General features: G+C 35.5%; 2 protein-coding genes across 3 annotated transcripts; one reads left to right on the forward strand and one right to left on the reverse strand.

Annotated features, from left to right (window-relative positions):
• The first annotated feature begins 5,129 nt into the window (after positions 1-5,129).
• LOC110792561 (uncharacterized) lies at positions 5,130-7,863 on the forward strand. The gene has a single exon (XM_021997392.2). It carries the CDS (start codon positions 5,341-5,343, stop codon positions 7,675-7,677), a length of 2,337 nt encoding a protein of 778 aa, XP_021853084.2. The 5' UTR covers positions 5,130-5,340; the 3' UTR covers positions 7,678-7,863.
• A 6,424-nt stretch (positions 7,864-14,287) lies between these two features.
• On the reverse strand, positions 14,288-23,765 carry LOC110792560 (uncharacterized). 2 transcript variants are annotated; one of them, XM_021997389.2, is made up of 5 exons: positions 23,607-23,765; positions 23,315-23,471; positions 20,367-20,442; positions 20,117-20,243; positions 14,288-14,695 (listed from the first exon to the last, which is right to left on the reverse strand). In XM_021997389.2, exons 2-5 carry the CDS (start codon positions 23,426-23,428, stop codon positions 14,482-14,484), a joined length of 531 nt encoding a protein of 176 aa, XP_021853081.1. In that variant the 5' UTR covers positions 23,429-23,471; positions 23,607-23,765; the 3' UTR covers positions 14,288-14,481. The 2 variants fall into 2 exon arrangements, with proteins under 2 accessions (XP_021853081.1, XP_021853080.1); XM_021997388.2 differs by having other exon boundaries at positions 23,315-23,474; positions 23,607-23,764.
• Between the last annotated feature and the right edge of the window lie 882 nt (positions 23,766-24,647).

The raw sequence follows: 24,647 nt of genomic DNA on the forward strand, positions 1-24,647 counted from the left end.
CCTTTCTTCTAGGATTTCTCGGCACAGGGGAGAATCCTTTGGCTGGATTGTCTGCCGTCTAGCTATCTGTAGAACCGGCGCTCTTCGTTCGTATTCCACGATGGGGACTTGCTCTGTTTCCGGCCATTCTGTTTCCGCCGGATCCGAGCGCTTTCTTTTTTCTGGGGTGTTTTCTTGATTCAGGGCGGTTAGGAGATCCCTAACAGAGTAACAGGTAACTGGGGAACCGTCGGCCTGGTCTTTCTTAGACTGCTGACTGATCCTGGCTGCTGCGAGGCTGGTAGTTCTGACAAAGCGGCCATCACCGCTGACAGTGTTTTCAATTGCTCTCCCGTGAATACTTCCGACAGGGGAGACAGGCGTTCCTGCAGCGTCTGTTCCAGCGGAGTTTTCGGTTGCTCTCTGGCAGGGCTTTCTATTTCTAACTCCTCATCGTCCTCCACTGTAAATTCTCTTTGTGCCGGTATCGAGGTGTTTTTTGTTATTGGGCTGATAACTGATTGTGCTTGTGACGGATGGACGGGGTTTAGAAGTGAGGGTTGGAACTTGGAGGTTGTCGCCGGTTGTGGGGTTGTTGCTTTTTCTTGACTTTTCTTTGATTTTTTACCGTCTTTCTGTGAGAAATCCATGCTGACTGTTCTACCGTTTCAAGGGATAAGGTCCCCTCCTTCTAGCGCCAATTGTTTCGGGTGTGGAATGAGAACAGCTGACTGTGGGATACTGGATTCCTGTCGAGATTGCCGGTTGATATCTGCACAACAGAATGGATTAACTAGCCTCGGGGGTGGTTCGAGGATCCCCCCTCCGATGCTTAAGTAAGATTACTGAGAGATTAAGAGATGATTAAGAAATGATTAGAGAGTAAGAAAGAAGTGTGTTTAAGTGTTTGTGTACCTCATAGCAATAAATGAGGTGCTCCTTATATAGACCAATCCAAGGGTACGATCTGGTAGGTCCCTTGTGGTTAGATAGCGACCTGTTGATAGTGACCCTTGGCTGGTTGTCTCCATGATAATGCCGGTAGGCTGTCTCGCAGAAATGCCGGTAGAGGATATTTACCTAAGATGACCAGGTTACCTGCAGGTTAAGTTTACGTACGGGGAGTTCTGCCGGTACCAGGTGGTGCCGGTAGGACACCCCGTACATAAACGATTATAAATTTCCTGTATTTAGGGAGAGAATATCATGCAACGTAAAGAATTGATGCTGTTTATTGCTGCTAACTTGCTCAGTGCTACCCTGCCAAAACAAAAAGAACGTGAGAAATTAACTTCCCTTATCCGAATTGTGTTTGGTGGGCCAACAAGCCAACCACATATATTGTACGGTGCCAAATTGGATGTTAGTATTCGTCGCCCATTTATCACGTGATATACTGATATGTACGTTCCAAATTCCTCTTAACCAGAATCACACCATAATACTTCCAAGATTTTTCTCATACAACTCGACTATGATGGCTATGAATGATAGTTCAATTCAGTTCAGTTCAGTTCAACATGTGTCTCCCGTAGACCCGTGGTCCCATGGAGTGATAGGTCCGACAGGACCGACACAGTGTGTGACCCCATAGTCCATGCGTAAGGGCGTTTTTAAAAGTTTCTAGTGTGTGCGAGGGTAAAATGGGGATTTTCTTGACTATTTGAAGGGTAGTTTCGAGAGAAAAGGCAGAGTGGTCTACCTTAGAACATAATCACTCAGCTAACGCTAGAGACTTGTGAAATTTCTATGCTAATGATGCTTTCATGAAATTTAACTCTACATAATCTTCACAAATTCAACTCATATGTAATGTGGCTGGTCGCAGCCTTGCAGGTGTAATACAGCCAAAATCAGTGGTAAGTAAGGCCAACAGAGGAGAAAGATGTGATTATAACAGCATGATAAATGCATTATACACTTAATTATCCATAAAAAAAAACATGAATCTACTTTACACTTTCAGAATAACATGAACTACCCTGAATGACTGAATATATTCATCTCAACAATTAACACAATCAGGGAATTGCGTTTGACAAACAGATTTCTGTGTACAGTTTGAGTAACATATAGAGATTAATGTCTGTGTACGTGCCACCTGAGTATCTGACTAACATCTGAAAGCTACTACAGAGAAGTTACCAGAAAACTGTTTGTCTAAGATTTGTCATCAGTGTCTGTATCTCTGCATCAGAATTTGAAGCCGAACCAGCGTTCAATTCATACGGTCTTCTCCTGTTCATGTTTGCTTCAAGGGGTGGAAGTCCATCATCATCGCTTGAGCCGGTTTCAGAAGCAGGTCCTGGGGAATTTCTACTGGAACTGTCAATGTTTTGTGACCTGAATGCTTCTGGACTGAAAAGACAAGAAGCTATCATCTTAATTGGTAATTGGTAAAAGATGCTATCAGTAACTTGTGAGAGATACCAACATAGAGTTGGTTATCGGGCTGGTCGGATCAGGGTTGGTGCGGGTCAACAGTGGGTCGAGTAATGAAAGGGTCGTTTTTAGGGGGTCAATAATGGGCGGGTCAAAAGCGGGCAGCGGGTCAATAGCGGGGTCGTTAGTGGGCGGGTCAATAAACGAGCAATGAAAAATGAAAAACAAAAGAGCCGTGTGTGAATACGAAGCTATACACATAATTTTTTGTATCATTACTATTTTAGTTTTCAAAATTATTGCGGTATAACAGGGGTGTAAATGAACCGAGCCGGTCAATAAACTACTCGGGCTCGGGCTCGTTTAAAACTCGTTCATGTTCGTTCATTTACTAAACGAGCCGAGCTTGAACAACTTTTGAAGCTCGCTTAATAAACGAGCTTGAACATGAACATATGTATGCTCGTTCATTTAAGTTCATGAACAACTTGTTCATTTATGTTCATGAACAACTCGTTCATTTATGTTCGTGAACAAGTTCGTCTAGTTATGTTATGTATCATATTTACCATATATACATTTTTCAAATATAAATAAAAATCATGTTTTTGACTTTTGGAATCTATAATAGAATAAAAATATTTTGAAATAAAATTTTAATTGCTAAATTATTGCTCTTTGACTCTTTCTAAATTATTAGTTTGTTTATCAAATAAAGTAATGTATATTTTAATCTTTATTATTAGATATAATTATAATTTGTTAGATTAATTTTCAAGTGGTTATACTCTAAAGCTCGTTTAAGAAAGCTCGTTTATAAACTCGGCTCGATTAATAAATGAGCCGTTCACGAACAGTTCGCGAACACAAAATATTTTAAACGAACCGAGCTTGAACAAATTTTTGAGCTCGGTTAAAAGCTCGGGCTCGGGCTCGAGCTCGCATAAGTTAAATGAACATGAACATGAACAGGGTAAAGCTCGGCTCGGCTCGGCTCATTTACACCCCTAGGTATAAGTTTGACCCTATAATGACCCTGTCCAATAAAGGTCATATTCAATAAGAGCCTTGCCCAATAAAAGCCCTATTAACTTGACACTAACCCTACATCCATTAGACTACCTTGTCCAATAACCAGGTCTAAGTGGTGACTTCTTGATCAGACTCACTACAACAATGAGTTAGACTCCTACTTATCACCCTGTGAAGGTTAGAAATTACTCCACAATAGAAGATGCATCATACCTCTTCCAAGAGCTTTACCAATATACTACGTACAAGTTTGATGAAGCTTCAACATATAACCTCAAGAAGTTAAATAAATAGCATCATAGAAGGACTTAATTAACTTCAGATTACAAGATAAATTCTTCATCATTAAACTGTTCCGACTAAACAAGATAAACAAACCAAGATGTGATGTTCTCACACTAGAAACTGAGTCTAAAACAGATTCTGAAGGAGATTTACTGGAGTGAGATCTCACCAGTCAGAACTTCAGCTGAAAAAGAAGATATATATATAACGTTCTTCATATTCGCATGAACTAACCTCTCTTTATCCACATACTCTTCTGCAATTTGGCCGGAAAAAGAGCCAAGGACTTCTCACCTTCTGCATCTGTAAGTCTGTAACCTGAAACACATAACAAAAAAGGTTACTTAATTACCAAAGTTTGCAAGTCCGTTCCCTTCTAACCTACATTACCATCAGACTGTAGACACTGTGAACCTTGCTAGTAAAGGTGAGATTGTTAAAAAATATGTAGTAAGTGAGCTTAATAAAAGAAAATCGGCCAAAGGTTAGATTAATATTACCCAAATTTCCAAATTTTGTAAGCTAAAGTGTGGTTTCTTAAAGTTCTAAAGAATAAGATACAACTATAGAACAGGTTCGAAGTGAGTATACATTGGCATTCTATAGCAAGAGACTAAAGCAGTGTTACCTAATTGATTCCCTAATCAGTCCACTATCACTGTGAACTGAAAAGGCGAATTATAGCATGAAATGGTATATCTTTGGTCTAATTTAGCAAAATAAGTACAGTAGTAAATTGCGAACCCGCACCCAATCACATACTAACAAATCAAATCAGGTAATCATGGATTGAAGTCATCAAACCCTTAAAGCTTGTGCAACTAATTGGCAATAAACATTTCACAGTTAAAAGTTCATGTATTCCACACCATCTTAACAAAGATAATCATTTCCAAAGAAGTAGCAGAAATACTGAGATTACTCAACTCTAATTCCCCAAAACTAAAATTGTTAGCCGTTGTATCAACAAAGCATTAAACTTTAAAGTTTAAACCCTTGGTATATAATCTCCACAAAATTACACACCCAACAAAACAAACATTCGTAATAAATTTAACAAATTCAAGAAATCAACATTCATATAAATGATAACACATTATTACTTTATTAGTACCTCAATAAGATTAGGAGGCCCGCCCAGTTAATCGGCCCAACATATTGGGGGGAAAATAAAAGGAGAATGCAAATTCAAGGAGAAAGGAAATTAGATGAAAACGGCCGTTTGTTGACGGAAAAATCAAGAGTTCACAGCCGTTTGAGCACCGTCTCATTTTTGTTTTTTGTTTTTTTGGTGCGAATGAGCCACAAGGGCAATACAAATTACAAATGGGGGCGGGGAATTCGAACCTGAGACCTATTGTACACAGGCCCTCAGTCTTAACCACTAGGCCAAGACATCATTGGTACCGTCTCATTTTTGTGTAAAGACAAACACTATCCTTTTTTATCAACTTCCCTTTTTCTATCTTTCACTTTCTCTCTCCCCACTCTCTTAATTACTCTCCACCATTCTAAAAACAACAACAACTCACACATCCCATCATCTTCTTCCTCTTCAACCCACAATTTTACACTATTCACTCTTACAGTATTTCCTTTCAATTATTTCATCCAATTAAAAAAGAAAAACCTTGAAAAAATACAAAAAAAACCCATCAAATAATGGACATAGAAAGACCTCATAGAACAACAAGCACAAGTACAAGTGAGCTCTTCATTTGCTTCACTTCTCGCCTTTCTAAGTCTTCTTCTATGCGACTCTCTTCCAAATCTATCCTCAGCCCCGCCCGTGCTGCCGCCGTCTCCGATATTAAAGGTTCTCTCTCCACCTCCATCAGCCGCCGGCTCCGCCACAACGGTAGTGTTAGACGTGGAGCTCAATCTCCAGCCATGTTTCCCTCTTCAAAGAAAAACAAGGGGTCATCTGGTTTTGCTGACAACCCCGAGCCTTCTTCCCCTAAAGTCACCTGCATTGGTCAGGTTAGAGTGAAGACTAAGAAGCAGGGGAAGAAGATGAAGATGCGAGCTTGCCGAAGTAAGCGCTTAAGCAGCGGCGGCGGTGCTGGTGGTGGTGGAGAAACGAGTTTTCGACGAATCGAACACTCTCATTCTCATGAAGGGACAAACCAAGGACTCCAGAATCAGCAAAATCAACAAGAATGTGGTTTGAATCATAGGAATCAAAGGTGGGTCCATCTTCCATTGACAATATGTGAAGCTTTGAGAACATTTGGGTCGGAGTTTAGCTGCTTTTCCCCCTGCAAATCGTCTTGTTTTAGTAGTGGTGGTTTTTGCGGCGGTGGGGGAGACAAGGGGGAGGAGAAAGAAACCCCATCTCCGACTTCATGTGCTGTGTTTCGGTGGTTAGTATCTTTACAAGACGGAGAAGGCGACGGTGACGGCGGAGGGAAGAGGAGGAGGGATATTGAATTGGTGGTGGGAGGTGAGGAAGAGGTTGAGAATAGGGTGATGATGATGGAAAGGGACTGTTCTAGAAGGCGGTCGATATTTGATGATATGGAGTTTGATGATTTGTTTACTAATAACAATTTGAAGAATAATGATAATAATGGAAGAAGTGGTGAAATTATTGATAATGATGTTGAATATGATTGTGATGAAAAGGGTGGGAAATTAAGTGTATGTGTTCCTCCTAAGAATGCATTGTTGTTAATGAGGTGTAGATCTGATCCGTTGAAGATGGCTTCTCTTTCAAGGAAGCTTTGGGAGGTTCCTCTTCCTCAACCAGATGATGATGTTGTTGATGATGATGATGATGATGGTGTTGATGATAATGTTGAACATGAGAATGAAGAAGTTAAGGTAGTCGAGAGGGAAGTTGTATTGGATGGGAAAATAGAGGAAATTGGAGAAGTGGAAACAGGGGAAATTAAGGAACTTAAAACAGGGGAAATTAGGGAAGACGAAACAGAGGAAATTATTGAGGTAAAAACAGAAGAAATTGTAGAGGAAATCGATCAGGTTTTGGAAAATTTTGAAGATTTGCGGGTATTCGCCGGTGAAGAAAAGAATGAAACGGAGGAAAAACTGATTATTGAAAACAGAGAAATGTTAGAAGAGGAAAAATGTGAAACTTTGGAAGAAACCCAGTTGATTGAAGATGAAATTGATGCAGATGAGTGTTTAATTGAGGGGTTATTGGTTGAAGAGAAGGTTGAAGATGATAAGAATGAGCAAGATTTGGTTGCAATTAATTTAGAGGAATTACTTCAAATATTAGCCAAGGCGGAAGAAGAAGAGAGAGAAAGTGTTGCATTATTAGAAACCGACGAACTTTCAATTGTTGACGAAGAAAAGGAAATAGAAAGAGAAAGAGGTGAAAGCAGTGAGATATCTGCATCTTCTTATTCTTTGAATTCTTCAGAAGAGTCAACAGCCGAGTCAAAAGAGAGAGAAGATGAGGAAGAACAAGAACAAGAGAAAGACCAGGTTGAAGTTGTTGTTGAAGAACAAGAACAAGTACAAGTTGAAGAAGACGAAGAAGCAAGAAAGTCAATGGAAGGAGAAAATAATAAGAAGAAAACTTTGCCAGATTGTTTGTTTTTAATGATGTGTGAGCCTAAGGTGTCAATGGAAGTGTCCAAAGAAACATGGGTATGTAGCACTGATTTCAGTCGGTGGTTACCAGAGCGCCACCAGAAGAAGGTGGCTAATAAGGCGGCTGTGGCGGCGATGCCTCCTCATCTTGTCAAACCTCAACGTTACGAACAAGCGGCTCAGCCTCCTATTCAGCCAGGTAGGTCTTCAATATCTTTCCCAGCCAGTGGTGGGTCCGTGGCAAACTTCATAGAGCAGAAGCGAGTGAAAGGCGGCGGCGGCGGCGGTTACGAGCCGTTCGTTTTGACAAGGTGTAAGTCGGCGCCGTTAAGATCAGCCGCTAAGATTCCGGCACCGGAGATAGCTTGCAGCTTGTGGGGAAGAGAGAATGGTCGGAAACTGGAGTCGCATCGTCCGGCAACATTTGGCGTTGGCTTCTGAATTCCGGTGAGATTAACGGCTAAAATTGAAGGTTTGGGAAGTGTGTCTCTGCCACGTGGACTTGGTCTTGGTCTTGGTCTTTGTCCGTTGTGGGGCCCCGTAACAAAAGCTGTTGTGATGACAGGTTTTTGTTTGTAAATTCTTTTGGGGTTTTCTAGACAGAATCACAGAACTAGTTTTAATTAATTGTATTTTGGGGAAAAGGCTAGGGATACACTTGGTGTGCAAAGGTATCTTGCACACCACCTATTAAATTATGCCACCTCACAAATCCCACTAAAAAAAGAGAGGGAAAAGCTTTGTGAAAAAAAAAATTTGGCGACAATTATTTTCAGTGATTTGCGCCATTTTGTTCTCTTGAGCGGGAGGTATTTGCGCCAAACTACACATTTTCATTTTTGCGCCAAAACATTTCTTCACCTCAACTTTCATCTTTCACCTCCATTTATAAAAAGAGGAACTGCAAAGCAAAGAATATTTCTGGTTTTTCCCACTCTGAATTTTTTCATCTCAACTTTCATCTTTCACCTCCATGTGATTATTTTTTTCCACTCTGAATTTCTATTTATCTTTATATTTTCCGCTATTTTCGAAGCTTGTAACTATCTCAATGAATTTCTAATTCTAAAGTACTGCAAATGACATTTTCGACGCAGCTAAACGTTTGCCATTAAAGAAACTTCCATGGGTTTAATAATGCATATAACCTGTTTGATGAAATTACCAAGAGAGTTTCATTTAGTTTCATTAAGATTTAATTAGTTTCAGTTGCGATATACTGGGTGTAAGAATGTGTAAAAGAGAACTAGATATGTAATGTGTTATTATTCGACTTTTCGAAACTGGAAATGATGAATTGGAAGTGACAATGGCTTATTTGTTTAGTTAAGTGACAATGGATGGGATGTTGAAGCTACATGAAATCGTATGAGTTATGTCTATGATTCTATAAATTGAATAAAAGATACTTATAAATGTATTTTGATTTTAGAATTTGAATAAAATATACTCTCTCACATAAAACCAGAAGTAAAAAGAGGATTTTTTTTTTCACCATTCAGTAGGATCGAACACGGGTTTACCGTAGTGTAGAGATGATTAAGTAACCAATTTAGCAGGGGGTATCAGCACAACATAGTAAGCTATCAAAAAATTTATATAGAATGAAGTTAATAAGAAGTTTGTGTATAGATTTTATTATACTTGTAATTCTCCCACAAATTCATACATGAACTCCTCAAATATAAAATTTATTATTAACAAAATAAATCAAAATAAAAATAAAACTATTTTCTCCCAATTACCCTTTTTGTGCATTACGAATCGAACTTGGGTTCATAATTCAACATATCTATAACATGTGGTGAATACTAAAGTGGCGAAGTTAATTCATTTGTCAAGCCTTCACGACTTATTTTATTATTGTATTGTATTATAGGAAAAGGTGTGGTCATAATAATCCTATTGTATAAAAACGCTTATAAAATTTTCTAAACTAATGCCATCGTAACAGATGATTTTGCAATGATACATAAAATACGATAACAACTAAAACCATCTATTTTAACATGAATTATGATGTCGTGGAATCATTACAATTTTAAGTACATCAAAAAACAAATAAAATCATACTCTCCATCTAAATAGATGAAAAGAATTTATGTTTAAACTATAGACGTGTTGATACCCACTTGTCATGATGGCCACTGCAACCCTGACATGCGTGCAACATGAGCATTTTTTTAAAAATCGATCAGTACACTAGTTTATGGGATCATTCTTTTTAAAAGAATCCGTATTTGAAGTGTCAAATTAATTTGTATTGCAAATTAGACGTGCTGATACCCCTTTGTCATATTGGTTACTTGAACGCTTCCTAAACTTCATAAAACACCAAGGTTCGAATCCTAACAAGACCTTAGGATTTTGTTTTTTTTAATATCACATGTTTTATGGGATCAATATTTACATAAAGAAATCAAATACATTTTTTATGTTTTTTCCCTATCTAAATATTGTTTGATCCTTTTAAAACAAAATAGATTTTACGTAAAATATACCCCTCCAAAAAATTCGTGCAACTTTGATCAAAATTAAATAGTTTCAAACGTGCATATAATTTATTATCACTGCCCCCCACTTATAAATAAAATTCATAATAAAATTTCAAATTAGGAAAAATTTTTTATATCACATATTTATGGGATCAATATTAACATGACGAAATCAAAATCGATAAAACCACAATCATTATGGCTTTTATTTATCCTACGTACTACAAACCCTTTCCAAGAAACTAAAATCATGTTGTATTTTTTTAAATCGATCAGTACATTAGTTTATGGGATCATTCTTTTTAAAAGAATCCGTATTTGAAGTGTCAAATTAATTTGTATTGCAAATTAGACGTGCTGATACCCCTTTGTCATATTGGTTACTTGAACGCTTCCTAAACATCATAAAACATCGGGGTTCGAATCCTAACAAGACCTTAGGATTTTGTTTTTTTTAATACACATGTTTTATGGGATCAATATTTACATAAAGAAATCAAATACATTTTTTATGTTTTTTTCCCTATCTAAATATTGTTTGATCCTTTTAAAACAAAATAGATTTTACGTAAAATATACCCTCCGAAAAATTCGTGCAACTTTGATCAAAATAAAAATAGTTTCAAACGTGCATATAATTTAATTTTTTTTTATATGACATATTTATGGGATCAATATTTACATGACGAAATCAAAATCGATAAAACCACAATCATTATGGATTTTATTTATCCTATGTACTACAAACCTTTTCCAAGAAACTAAAATCATGTTATATTTTTTTAAATCGATCAGTACATTAGTTTATGGGATCATTCTTTTTAAAAGAATCCGTTATTAAAATGTCAAATAAATTTGTATTGCAAATTAGACGTGCTGATACCCCTTTGTCATATTGGTTACTTGAACGCTTCCTAAACTTCATAAAACACCGGGTTTCGAATCCTATAAGACCTTAGGATTTTGTTTTTTTATGTTTTTTTTCCTATCTAAATATTGTTTGATCCTTTTAAAACAAAAAAAAATTACGTAAAATATACCCCTCCAAAAAATTCGTGCAACTTTGATCAAAATTAAAATAGTTTCAAACGTGCATATAATTTATTACCACTATTTCCCATATGAAGTTTAAACGTCACTTTAAACACTGCCCCCACTTATAAATAAAATTCATAATTATGGGATCAAAATGTTAAAATTTCAATTTAAAGCGAGTTAAAGCGAGTTAAAACATCATATTTGTTACCCTTTTGATTAGTTTATGGGATCATTCTTTTTAAAAGAATCCGTTATTAAAATGTCAAATAAATTTGTATTGCAAATTAGACGTGCTGATACCCCTTTGTCATATTGGTTACTTGAACGCTTCATAAACTTCATAAAACACCGGGTTTCGAATCCTATAAGACCTTAGGATTTTGTTTTTTTTAATGTTTTTTTCCTATCTAAATATTGTTTGATCCTTTTAAAACAAAAAAAGTTACGTAAAATATACCCCTCCAAAAAATTCGTGCAACTTTGATCAAAATTAAAATAGTTTCAAACGTGCATATAATTTATTAACACTATTTCCCATATGAAGTTTAAACGTCACTTTAAACACTGCCCCCCACTTATAAATAAAATTCATAATTATGGGATCAAAATGTTAAAATTTCACTTTAAAGCGAGTTAAAGCAAGTTAAAATATCATATTTGTTACCCTTTTGATTAGTTTATGAGATCATTCTTTTTAAAAGAATCCGTTATTAAAATGTCAAATAAATTTGTATTGCAAATTAGACGTGCTGATACCCCTTTGTCATATTGGTTACTTGAACGCTTCCTAAACTTCATAAAACACCGGGTTTCGAATCCTATAAGACCTTAGGATTTTGTTTTTTTTTAATGTTTTTTTTCCTATCTAAATATTGTTTGATCCTTTTAAAACAAAAAAAAATTACGTAAAATATACCCCTCCAAAAAATTCGTGCAACTTTGATCAAAATTAAAATAGTTTCAAACGTGCATATAATTTATTACCACTATTTCCCATATGAAGTTTAAACGTCACTTTAAACACTGCCCCCCCACTTATAAATAAAATTCATAATTATGGGATCAAAATGTTAAAATTTCACTTTAAAGCGAGTTAAAGCAAGTTAAAATATCATATTTGTTACCCTTTTGATTAGTTTATGGGATCATTCTTTTTAAAAGAATCCGTTATTAAAATGTCAAATAAATTTGTATTGCAAATTAGACGTGCTGATACCCCTTTGTCATATTGGTTACTTGAACGCTTCCTAAACTTCATAAAACACCGGGTTTCGAATCCTATAAGACCTTAGGATTTTGTTTTTTTTTAATGTTTTTTTTTCCTATCTAAATATTGTTTGATCCTTTTAAAACAAAAAAAATTACGTAAAATATACCCCTCCAAAAAATTCGTGCAACTTTGATCAAAATTAAAATAGTTTCAAACGTGCATATAATTTATTACCACTATTTCCCATATGAAGTTTAAACGTCACTTTAAACACTGCCCCCCACTTATAAATAAAATTCATAATTATGGGATCAAAATGTTAAAATTCAATTTAAAGCGAGTTAAAGAGAGTTAAAACATCATATTTGTACTTAATCTATGTCTTTTTAACAAGTAATTTCAGTTACCCTTTTGATTATATCGTAGATACAATGATCCCATATAAAGGTTTTTTATTGTGTAAAAATGAATTTCATGCTCCCGTAAAATTGAAATGATCCCGTAAAATTAAAGTCAATATATTGAAAAAAATGTTGGCCTTACTGGGAATCGAACCCAGGTACACTCATATTTACTAAGAAACTTATTCATTGCAGTGACCAATATAGCAAGGGGTATCAGCACATCAACAATTACATCATAAATATTTTTAACAAGTAACTTCAGTTCCTCTTTTCGTTTTCTCGTAGAGAAAATGATCCTATATAAAGGTTTTTGATTTCCATAACACTGAATTAATAATTCGTATCTATTTCTTTATGATTTTCTGAAAATTTGAAATGATCCCGTAAAAATTATAGTCATAATAATGAATTTTTTTTGGCTTTACAGGGATTCGAGAACCCTAAAAGTCGCCATCGCTAAAAGCCATTGTTTCCGCCGCCGACAGAGGCCACCATTCATCCGGCCAAATTAATGAACAAGAACAGCAAGAGGAACAACAAGAACAACCTAAAGTCGGAAAAACTCTTAAATCCCAATTTAACTAGAATCCCACAGTAAGTGAAATCCCAAAATAACTAAAATCATAATAACATATTAAATTATTTCAATGAAGCAAATTGAAAATACAGAAAACCCTAAAATCCCAAATTAACTACGAAGAACACGAACAACCACAAGGAAAAGCAAGATAAACCACCACCGTCGTCGCTTTTCCGCCGCCGGTAAAAGTCATCCGCCAATTAATTGAAACCTAGAACATGCATAAGAACAAGAACAATTAATTTATTTCGCTGGCGGTCTACGGTGGTGCTGCCCCTCTTCACGAGCCCGAGAAAAAACCCAGCGAAAAATACCGTATAACATCCATAAGAACAAGACCAATGTAAAAAATGATAAACCAGAAAAAAACTTGAATCCATTGAAAAAAGACGAAGAACAACAAGAAGGAAGAACAAGAGATGGAGAGAAACGTGAAAGGGAGATTGGAAAAAATGTTTTCTCTCTCCTCTTTTTTTTTCTTTTTTTTTGGAATTAATTATTGTTGTTGGAAAGATAAAAGATATTTGAATTTCAAAATTAGAATTTTAAAACTGAGTTTGAAATTCAAATTGAAAATTTCATTTGAAGGGAATCTAAGAAAAATGAGTTGGCATCATTTCATAGGTGGTGTGTAAGATGCTAGTGTACACCAAGTGTACCTCTAGCATCATCCGTATTTTGGAGGGTAATTATTAGGGTTTTATTTTTATTACCGTAGTTAAAGCAGTAAGAACTTGAGATTGCGGCTTAATTAGCTTAATTTAATGTGGGCTTTAGGGTTTTTGGAACGTTGTATGTGAACTGTGAAGGAGAGGTTAAATGCTGAGTATGTAGGGTATATTCACACGTGGTGTTGGGTTGGAATTTACTGACAATTTGGTTTTCTTTTTCTTATACAAGGGTTTGTTTTTAATACTTCCTCCGTTGGTTAGTTTCACGCATGCCAATGCACAACTTTGATCATTTATATCTTCAATTCTCTTTATGCAAAAATTATAAAAAGTTAATATTTTGAAAATACACATTGAGACGAATCTAACAAGATCCCACATGACTATGTTTTATTTTATATAAAAAACACTAAGAATAGTCAAAGTAGATTATATGAATAGTAGCAAAAGTCCAAACGTTGCGAGTATTAAAAGACGGAGGAAATAACTTTTTTACATTAATTAAGTCAGTCCAAAATGGGATGCATAGGTGAAAGTTATTGAGATTCAACCTTCTTAAGTCTATCCTGAAATATTCATTTTGCCCCTGCTATGAAGTACAGTACATACAGAGTAAGAATTTGTGAAGTTATTGAAGTGTACAAATCGAGAAATAGCACTTAACTGGAACTTCATTTTGGAACTTTCATGAATCTACTTTACACTTTCAGTTTAACATGAACTACCTGAATAACTGAATAAATTCATCTCAACAGTAACACTATCAGGGAATTGAGTTTAACAGAATTCTGTGTACAATTTCAGTAAAATATAAAGATTAATATCTGTTCACCAGAAAATTGTTTGTCTAAGATTCTTCGTCAGTGTCTGTATCTGCATCAGAATTTGACGCCGAACCAGCGTTCAATTCATACGGTCTTCTCCTGTTCGTGTTTGTTTCAAGCGGTGGAAGTCCATCATCATCGCTTGAGCCTGTTTCTTCAGCTTCCTCATGTTCAGAAGCAGGTCCTGGGGAATTTCTACTGGAACTGTCAATGTTTTTTGACCTGAATGCTTCTGGCCTGAAAAGACAAGAAGCTATCATCAAAAATGGTAACTGGTAAAAGATGCAATAGTAACTTGTGAGAGGTGCATAAAAATCTTCCAAAGTGACTTATCTTTTGAAATAAAAGTCTGAGAGCAAATCAGTTCACAGAAAAATGACGTAAGTCTCCTTTACCTTAATTCGCGTGAAAACAGTAACCATAAAGAACGTATCAGAACGGAGGTAATATATCAAGTATATACTTTTGATTGCACAACAAATGTTGACATAACTCTCGAAAAGCTTATAGTAAGTAGTACCTAAGCATTAATCTAAAATGCAATTAGTTGTGCAGATTTTGACAGAATTGTAGCCTTATAGGACAACTAATATGCAATTTACTTGACTCAATCCGTAGTACTCCAATGATGAGATTTTCTAGGACAATGGATTATTCTCTTAATTGTCTTTCTTTTGTTTTTGTCCTTGGAAGGAATCAACTCCAAACATTTTTTGAGGCTAATTATATGAAAGTTTGTATAGAAAAACAGTATAATTTAGTAGCCAAAACATGTCGCGTGCCTAAATTTGGGCGCAATTATAAAAATGGAAGTAACTGGGGGGAAAAGATGCTCCCGGAAACATCAAATTTCATGGTAATCTAGTTATATATCATCCATTTCCATTATTTGTGGCAAACTAATACATATCACATGGTTTTAGAATGAATGCGCCTATTGACTCCAGTGAAAAGGAAAATGACCTTTGCCACTCACACCAGAGAGGGACTACATAGTTTATTCTACATCAAAATTGGTTGCAAAACAAATTGAAATCTCTATCACTTTCGTCCAACTTTCTCATTAAATAAATCACCCACTTTTTATTTTATAATTCCACTATTTATCCTCCAGGATGAAAGTGGAACACTGCAAGGAAACTGCACCCGTACATATACATGGAGACAGAACAGCTCAAAGGAGAAACAGGGTCTCTAACAAATACCCTATGAAAGCATGAATCTGAAGGTAAAACATCTCAAAGGTGTACAACACAAATGCTAAGCTAACAATTGCCCAAAATCACCAAAAAGTAATACTAAAATTTATGGGGACTAAAATTTTGATTCACTCTTGCCACATACACCATAAAGCATGCTTGAAATAGATTTTTTCCTACTAGACCCTCAAATTCATGTACGTTTGAGAAGAACAACCAGAGCACTAAATGAAAGTACCAAAAGTCTGCTATAAAAAACAGGTAAGAATATTGGCGAGGATCTTAGTAGCTATGTTACTTGGACTCTTCATTTTACCTCAAGTACCCGTGTCAGATTCTCGACACTCGGACATGGGTACAAACACTGGACACTTCATTTTGGACTAAAATCATGAATTTTTTCCACAAAATAACCGAGTCGGACATTTGGACATGTACCCGTGTCCGACATGGGTACCCGAGTCCGAGTAACATAGTTTAGCAGTAAATCAGCATAGGACAGACAGAGTTCAATATTTTATTATTGACACTTGACTCAATGAGAAAAGGGAGTCTGTGAATCCGCTAGCATAACCTTGGGTCACAAAAGGAGCTTCACTTGAGAAGACGAGTCAGCTTCTACACAACAAAAAGACCTTCGATGTCTCTATATAAAGAAAAATCACCAACCAGCAAAATACTAAAAAATTAATCTCAATGACATAGCAAAGTCACTACTCCAATGCTACAGATGAAACTTCCGCTCTGAAAAGGATAATAGGGTCTGACATACAAAACGGTATCCTCTGATAACAAAAAAAGCTGTTTCCAATTAGCCATTCGTCTGATACACAATAGTTGTGTGATATGTACAATAAAGAAGCAGTACAGGAAGTTTATTAAATCGTTTTATTTTAATCCTTTATGATCCAGAATTCTGAATAATATCTTCGACCCCATTCGAAATGCAATATCAACGCTTGACTCAATATATTCTCTAATACTCAATCTTCTGGACGCTTCATACACACAAAATACCCTACATGGGTTTTAATAAATGCAAAAGAATGGTCTATGCTCAACTATCTGAACAACAGGAGAAAAGAAATAGTCCAATTATAACCTCTGTTCCACCAAAAAGTACGGACTCTGCAGACATCATAGTGCAACTTGAACTATGAGCCTGGGAACCAAGGACACAGTACTTCACAGTAGTTTGGAGAAAAGATAGGAATGGGCACTATTCAGTGAGGAGTGGCTATGATATACAAAGAACAATCAATGTGAACAATCAATGTGTACTAGTGCAAAGGCTTCACCAAACAAACTGGAAGAACCTATGGAAAGAAAAGATGAACAAATGGAAAGTCTTTCTTGGGATTATCCTCAACAACGCACTGCCTATAGGAAAAGAATTTATACGTAGGAGAACTATTACTGACTCTACGTGCAGGTTCTGCAAGGTGGAAGTTGAAAGTCTTAAACATCTTTTTAGAGACTGTACTATCAGCAGACATATGTAGGCAGCTGGAAGACTGGGGTTAAGAACAGAAAACCAGACAAATGTTCCAATTGCAAACTGGATATGGAACTGGCTTCGTATGTTCAGGAATCAAAAGGAAAAAGACAACAATAAAACTGGCTACTTCAGAGCAACACTTTGGTCCATCCGGTGCATGAGGAACGACATTACTTTCAAGTTTCAACAACAAGAGCTGCAATGCCAGGAACATTTTGGAGAACATTGAGAGAGACTACAAGCTTGAAATGGTAAGTATAGAAAAGGAGAAAGTTAGTCAGGTCAAGAACAATGAGGAGGAACCAGTGGAACCGTGGGTTTTGAAAGCTATATGGACATTGACGAACCTCCTGGTTTTGAGAGAAGACAACAAAGAAGCAACAGGGATGTTCACCATCTTATTGGGGGTCAGAACAGTTGTGAAAGGAGAATAGTTAACACTCATGGTGAGTTCAGGGGTGGGGTGGGGAAGTAGGGAAAATCAACTGGAACATGGATGGGATGGATGGAAGTGGGGTTTCCTCTAGGATTTATTGCAGCAGCAAGGAACAAGCAGGGTTAAAGGCTATGTTGGAAGGAATCTCTGAAGCAAAAAGAAGGAATTGGAGACACCTGACCATCAAGCCTTTGGACAAGAAATCAATTAATATTCGGTAAAGAGACACCAAGTGCGGATGGAGGAACATTTTATCCAAAATAATTTCTAGTATTCAGAATTTTTATTATGTAGGAATATGTAACTGATTTGGGAGCTTGGCTCCTTTTCACTCCTGTCAAAACGAAACAAAAAAAATAGTGCAACTTGAACCAGTACTTTGTCTCACACAATTTCAATTTTATTCAAAATTATTCAACTTGAATCTGGGTTTCAACATTTTCAAGTTATCTAATTCAACTCTCTGACTCGCTATGCACTCGAAAGATAATTATGGCAAAAAGCTTTTGTTCAACTGCATAGAACAGCCAAAATGAGATAATAGAAATGATTTGAGGATAAGCTTTGGCAGGAAAAGATCTTAGAATTGTTTTAAAAAGAAATAAGACAAAATTACATCATCTGTCTTGAGAAGAAGGAAAGAAGAACAATAAGAAAATACTATTGTCGTCTAGCTTACATGGAAAGAAGGACCACTTTTTCTAAGACAAAAAATACACCTGAATTCACTAATGATTGAGATGTCAAGCGCAATTTAATATGACACTCGTTGCTATGGTGATAACTTACTACCCTACTAGATTACGAAGTTAATTGATTTTGAGCTCTGATCACTCCAACAGTCCAATGTCCAATCAAATGAAAGGCAACAAAGAATTAAGGACAAAGGAGGATCCAATAAAATCAATCAAGGAGAAGCTACATTATATAGTCCACATTTCCACAACAGCTGAGGACGAGCTATTATGACAAAATAAAACAGTAGTCCTCAATCTCTTACTAGTCCTTATTAACCACAACTGCATAACAGTGCAACCAACACCTTAGTATCAAAAAAACTTATCACCGAGGATCTACATGGAGTTAGGTCTAACTCCTAAGGATATGGAAGGTGTACCAAGCCCTGAAACATATATCCTCTTCATTCATGAGAGGGAAATATACAATTATTAAAGTACTCCATCCGTCCCTAAAAAAGTGCACCATATACCATAAATGGATGTCCCTATTTATTTGTCCCATACCTTATTTGGTTTAGGTCCCCACGTGTCTCTCCTCACACACTATTATTTAATCTAACAAAAAACAAATTCACCTACCCAGTTGATTTTGAGTGTACTTGATGCTTAATAAAGTGAACAAAAGCATTTGGGGCAATCTTTTAGGGACAGAGCGAGTATTTAAGTATCCATCTATAATGTCCCCAACCCCTGAATATGTGGAAAAATAAGTACGAATTAGGCAGAAGAACTCTAGCATCCTAAGCTCGAACACATCAGCTTGTGGCTAAAAATGATCATGAAAAAACAATGGACTAAGAGCCCTCCACAATTGGAGATGCAAGATAACATTTGTAAGGCAAGGTGTCATTTAGCAAGACAAACAAGCTTCTACATATGGATTCAGAGGCTCACAGAAATCAAAGCGAGTACATTTAGAACAATCAGAATTCTTAAATCGAGGAAAAAGCAGCCTACGGGGGATCAATGGAAAAAGCAGCTCGTACAATCAGGGGTAAAAAAGTTAGAGGGGCTAGCTGGATAAAAAGATTTCAAAGAGAAAGTTAAAACTTAAAAGATGAATTCAGATAAAATAGCTAATTGCAGATAGCAAACAGGATATAGGGCAACTAACTTGTCTACAAAAAATATAGCCACCGAGTTTTTCAGCTGAGTGACATGAGTCCCTGATAACAGTCACGTAATTATAATACACCCTATTACACTGTATATCCTAGAAAACAAGGATCACGTGAGATATTGTAGAGCTCATAGAAGGTTGATGGGGAACTTTGGAAAAGCTTTTCTCAGTGGCAAAGGTTAAAGATGTTTACTATTATGGAAGAATTGGGGGAGCAGATGACAATGCTTTTGAGATGCATACACCTTATATTGCTCATTGCCCCTTATGTATATCCAGCAGTAAGACCGCAGGTATTTTTAAAGTGGGGACTTCTTGATCAGGCTGACTACAACAATTAGTTAGACTCCTACTTGTCACCTGGTGAAGGTTAGAAATTACTCCACAGTAGTTGTTGCATCATCCCTCTTTCAAAAGCTTTATCAATATACTAAATACAAGTTTGATGAAGCTTCAACATATAACCTCAAGATAACGAGATTTAGTAAAAGTTAAATAAATAGCATCATAGAAGGACATAACTTCAAATTACAAAATAAATTCTTCATCATAAAACTGTTTTGACTAAACAAAACAAAACAAGATAAACAAACCAAGATGTTCTCAACACTAGAAACTGAATCTAGAACAAATTCTGAACGAGATCTACAGGAGTGAGATCTTACCAGTCAGAACTTTTTTGCAGACGTCTAACTTTATCATGAAAGAGAACCTGGGATACGATACATCCCACCTTACTACCAGACTCAAGAGCCTCCACCTTAGCGCTGTCATCTACTACGACAAAACTCCCTATGCATTGAGAACATGATACTTCGTCAATATTTAATGCAACTAAAACCTTTAAGAAAAAGGGGGGAAAATTCAGCTGAAAAGATGATATATATAACGTTCTTCATATTCTCACGAACTAACCTCTTTTTATCCACATACTCTTCTGAAATTTAGCCGGAAAAAGAGCCAAGGACTTCTCACCTTCAGCATCTGTAACCTGAAACACATACAACAACCAAAAAGGGTCACGAACCAAAGTTTGCAAGTCCATTCCCCACATTACCATCAGACTTTACAAGCTGTGAACCATGCTAGTAGAGGACTGCAACCTTTGACCTAGCAGTCTATAGACTATACCAAATGTCAGAAAAATCATAACTATTGGGCCATGCTTTCTTTAGCTGGTAAATCTAGAACTATTACTAAAAGAAATACCGCGGATGTCATTACTATACACATGGCGGCTTTATATAAAAAAATCCCGCCTAATTCACTTGTGATGTCATCTTCCTTTTGCTAAAAGATTTCTATTTTTTATTTTTAACTTTAATATTTAATTGACTACTGTTGCGGAACGCGAAGTATTTGATCGTTCACTTTTTTTTTCGCATTCTTCATTTCTTCTCACTGTTCTCACTCCATTATGTCCTATTATCCTTCCTTCTATCATTTATTATGTAATTCCCAAACTGAAATCCCAAAACATCTTATAGTGGGTCTTTCTTCTATTCTTCAATTGTATCTTCACACAATGATTGAAAGAGAGAAGCTGGATTTCTTATGTATATTATTTCAACAGGGATAAAAAGGCGCTCAAGTAATTGTTTTTATTTGATTTTTTCACTTTTTAATTAGATTTTATTCTAATTGTTATTAGATCTGATAATTTCTTATCCATTTTCTTTTTATCTACTCCAGTTTCAATTCTACATATATCATTTGGGACATATGTTTTATACTGCTTCCATAAAATTTTAATGTTTGAGGGGCTTTAGTTGTATTCAAACGGAATTTTGTCTTCTCTTTTTCCCTCTGTTTTGGTTATGCTATAAGATTCTTAATTTTGAAAATTGTTGTGGAGTCTAAGGATGGTGAAAGTCAAACGACGTCGGCGACAAGGATTACGGAGATGTCAATTGGGGTCAACATTTCCTTTAGCCTAATGTTTTTATTTTGATTTTGCGGTTTTAATTAGGGTCAGTTTAATGGTACTATAATTGTTATTAAATTTGATAATTAAATATGATAATTGCTATTCACTCTTTATCGTATTTAGTTTTTTCAGAAAATTTGAGTAGAAAATTATCTCCTTTCTTCCTTGCTCTATCTCAATTAATGAGAAAGCTAACGATAAATTTGTTTTAAAAGAGAAAATCAGTGTTGAATTGATTAAATTGTGGCCTCCCTTAATTTATTGTAACCAATGTTTAAAAACAAGCTTAAATTGTAGAGTAAAATGGAATTGTTTGATTTGGATGGCTTATATAGTTATATGTACCTTAATTCTTAAAGGTAAAACTTCAATCAATTGGCTTGCTTTCAGAGTTCAGTGACATGGATGGTGTTGGTGTTGATAATTAGTACAATTAATTTAATAACTTATTTTAAAATTTTGAAACATAAACAATTTTTATTCCTTTTTATTTGGTGTTTGAATATTTTTTTCTTCCTTTGTCACTCTTGGTTAGTCCCACTTTGGTCTCCAGTTTCATGGCATAGTATATCTTGCGAAATCATTGACCTATTTGTTTAATGCTTCCATTGAATTGTTGTTACTTTTGCTTTGCATTTTGTAGAAACCCCAAAAAATCATCTATATGCCACAAGTATCTAACTGCATTCACGATATCTTTAAAAAGATGTTTCTCTAAATTTTGTTGACTTTGTAATAGGTATTCTGATACATGATCTAAGAAAACTATTAGTGTGCATTTCATTTAGCCATCCATGGTCATTAAAGAGTTTCTTTACAGGTTTGTCTACTTTAGAGTTATTGAAGAATGTCCTTATCTGGCTATAACAGTGCAGGGCATCCAAACAGTCATCCATGGACATGCAGAGTATGTGGATTACTGAAATATTTTAGTTGGCAGATAAAGAAAATCTATTGCGTCTTATTTCTTTTGTTATTTTATCGTGTGGATGTTTTTTTTAAGTTGACTAATGGTTATATACATGTATGATTTTTATCCATGAAATTAATTTGTTATTAAAAAAATAAAAGCTGACTAGCAGCGGTTCAAACTTTCCATTTCAAATGGCATGTGATAATGTTTGTAAGTTTGTAACAAACAATTGACTTCACTTTTTCAAATACCATCTTGTTCTAATCAAGTTTAAACATTTAGTTTCACACAAAAATAATGTAAAAAATAATAAAAAATTTACAAACGTACATCGCACGGGCACTAACCTAGTGAAACTATGAAAGACAACTCCGCCGCAAAAGACAAAGTGTGAAGAGGACTACTTCAGTGAATCATCTACGAATCCCTATCATGTTATCCACTAAAAATTTATAAGCTGAAGTGTTGAACACAGGCTAAGGCTTCTTAAAGTTCTGAAGAATAAGATACAGCTATAGAACAGGTGAGAAGAGTGTATACGTTGGCACTCTATAGCAAGAGACTAAAGCAGTGCTACCTAATTCCCTAATCACCCTACAAACTGCGAACCGTAAAAGCCAAATATAACATAAGAATGGTATGTTTATGGTCTGATTTAACAAACTAGGTGGCGAATTGCTAACCCGTACCCAGTCACATTCTAGCGAATCAAGTAATTGTGGATTTTAAAGTCATCAAACCCTTAAAACTTGTAAAGTAATTCAACGCTCTATAGCTAATTCATGTATTCCACAATATCCCAACAAAGATAGTCATTTCCAAAGAACGGGCAGAAATAGTGAGATTACTCAACTCTCATACCCTAAAACTAAAATTGTTAGCTTCCATATCAACAAAGCATTAAACTTTAAACCCTTTCAATGGTAGATAATCTCCACAAAATTACACCCCCAACAAAACAAAACAAACATTCGAAATAAATTTAACAAATTCAATAAGCAAATGAGAACACATTATTATTACCTCAATAAGATTAGAACCTCGAAGCGACACGACTTGCATAATACTTTGACCTAATTGGAGAGTTAAGCCGTCATCTTCCACTTCCCTCTTCAAATTCTTTCTCCCTCCGCCCATATTATCCCTCACAATCTCTCCGAACACCACCGTTCCACCAAACCTACTGGCGGGAGCAATGGAAACATAATCAATGGATATTGAAAACATGTGAAATTCAATTAAATTAATTGTTCAAACTCGAAAAAATTGTCGACTTGGAAACAACCGGGGAAGTGGAGGAGAGAGGAATATTTACCGGAAAGTTGAGGTTTTCTGTTGGTATGTTCAATGAAATTAATCGCCGGCGATTTCTTCGTTGATTGGGGAGAGTGAGGACTGACGAGCAAACGACGGCAGACTACTGAAGCGGGCGAAATACTCCCATTGTTTTTTTTTTCAACTAATTAAAAAAGAGAAACAAAAATAAATAAATAGAATTTTTATTTTTTAATAAAATCTACGTCGTATATAAAAAGTTGGAGTTTTTGTCGTTTAATCCCTTACAAAAGTCGATTTTGTAATTTAACACAGTCCTTAAGAGCATCTACAATGGTAAGCTAATTTCTAAATTAGCTTGTCATGCCACTTAATATTTTAAGCTATTTTCCTTCCTAGCTAGTTAGTACCCTAGTAGTTAGCTACTAGCTTGATATTTAATATAGTCATATTTGTCAATCAATATTTTAATTTAATTTAATTTAATATTATTTCATTGGCCAAGTTTTTTCAAGCAAATTAGCTTAAATAAGTTAATTTGCTTGGCCAAGCTAATTTATTATTTTAACTCCAATGGTCAAGCTATTAGCTTGGAATTTATAAAAATTGCAAAGAAATCTCTAGCTACAACCATTGGAGATGCTCTAATTCTTTAAAAAATAAAAAAAATAAAAATTGACACCCCTTAAAGTTTTCCGTTACGAAAAAACGTTGGTGGGCCCCTAGTCAATGGCTACTTATGTTACCTCTTCTATCTCTTTGATCTTATCATCCTCCACCATTAATTCCACTCTTGCCTAGTTCTAAATTTTCTGAACATGTTCCAATTGAATCTAGGTTCGATTCCAATAAATGTGACGAAGTGTCTAGTCTCGATCATTTCTAGGTATAAAAAAATAGTAGTGTGCAAAAGGGATATATTAAATATTTGGTGGATTCATTATATTCCTAAAACGGGAAAGTAAACGGTGTTTCGGGGACAAATGAAAAAAATAGTGTAACCGTATTTTGGGTCATAAGAAATATAACGTCGTTTATTTTTTACAACGATAAGAAACAGTTCATTACTAAGCACAAAAGT

This window comes from Spinacia oleracea, chromosome 5 (genome assembly GCF_020520425.1).
Source record: "Spinacia oleracea cultivar Varoflay chromosome 5, BTI_SOV_V1, whole genome shotgun sequence".
NCBI classification, from domain to species: domain Eukaryota; kingdom Viridiplantae; phylum Streptophyta; class Magnoliopsida; order Caryophyllales; family Amaranthaceae; genus Spinacia; species Spinacia oleracea.

What these genes read in the sequence shown, in the direction of transcription:
- LOC110792561 (XM_021997392.2), top strand. Translation starts at nt 5,341, where the DNA reads ATGGACATAGAAAGACCTCATAGAACAACAAGCACAAGTACAAGTGAG.
- LOC110792560 (XM_021997389.2), bottom strand. Translation starts at nt 23,428, where the DNA reads ATGGGCGGAGGGAGAAAGAATTTGAAGAGGGAAGTGGAAGATGACGGC. An exon ending in GAGGTTCTAATCTTATTGAG is followed by an intron (nt 20,443 to 23,314) that starts GTAATAATAATG and finishes TATGTGTTTCAG; the next exon opens with GTTACAGATGCTGAAGGTGA. An exon ending in CTGCAAAAAAGTTCTGACTG is followed by an intron (nt 14,696 to 20,116) that starts GTAAGATCTCAC and finishes TTGTCTTTTCAG; the next exon opens with GCCAGAAGCATTCAGGTCAA.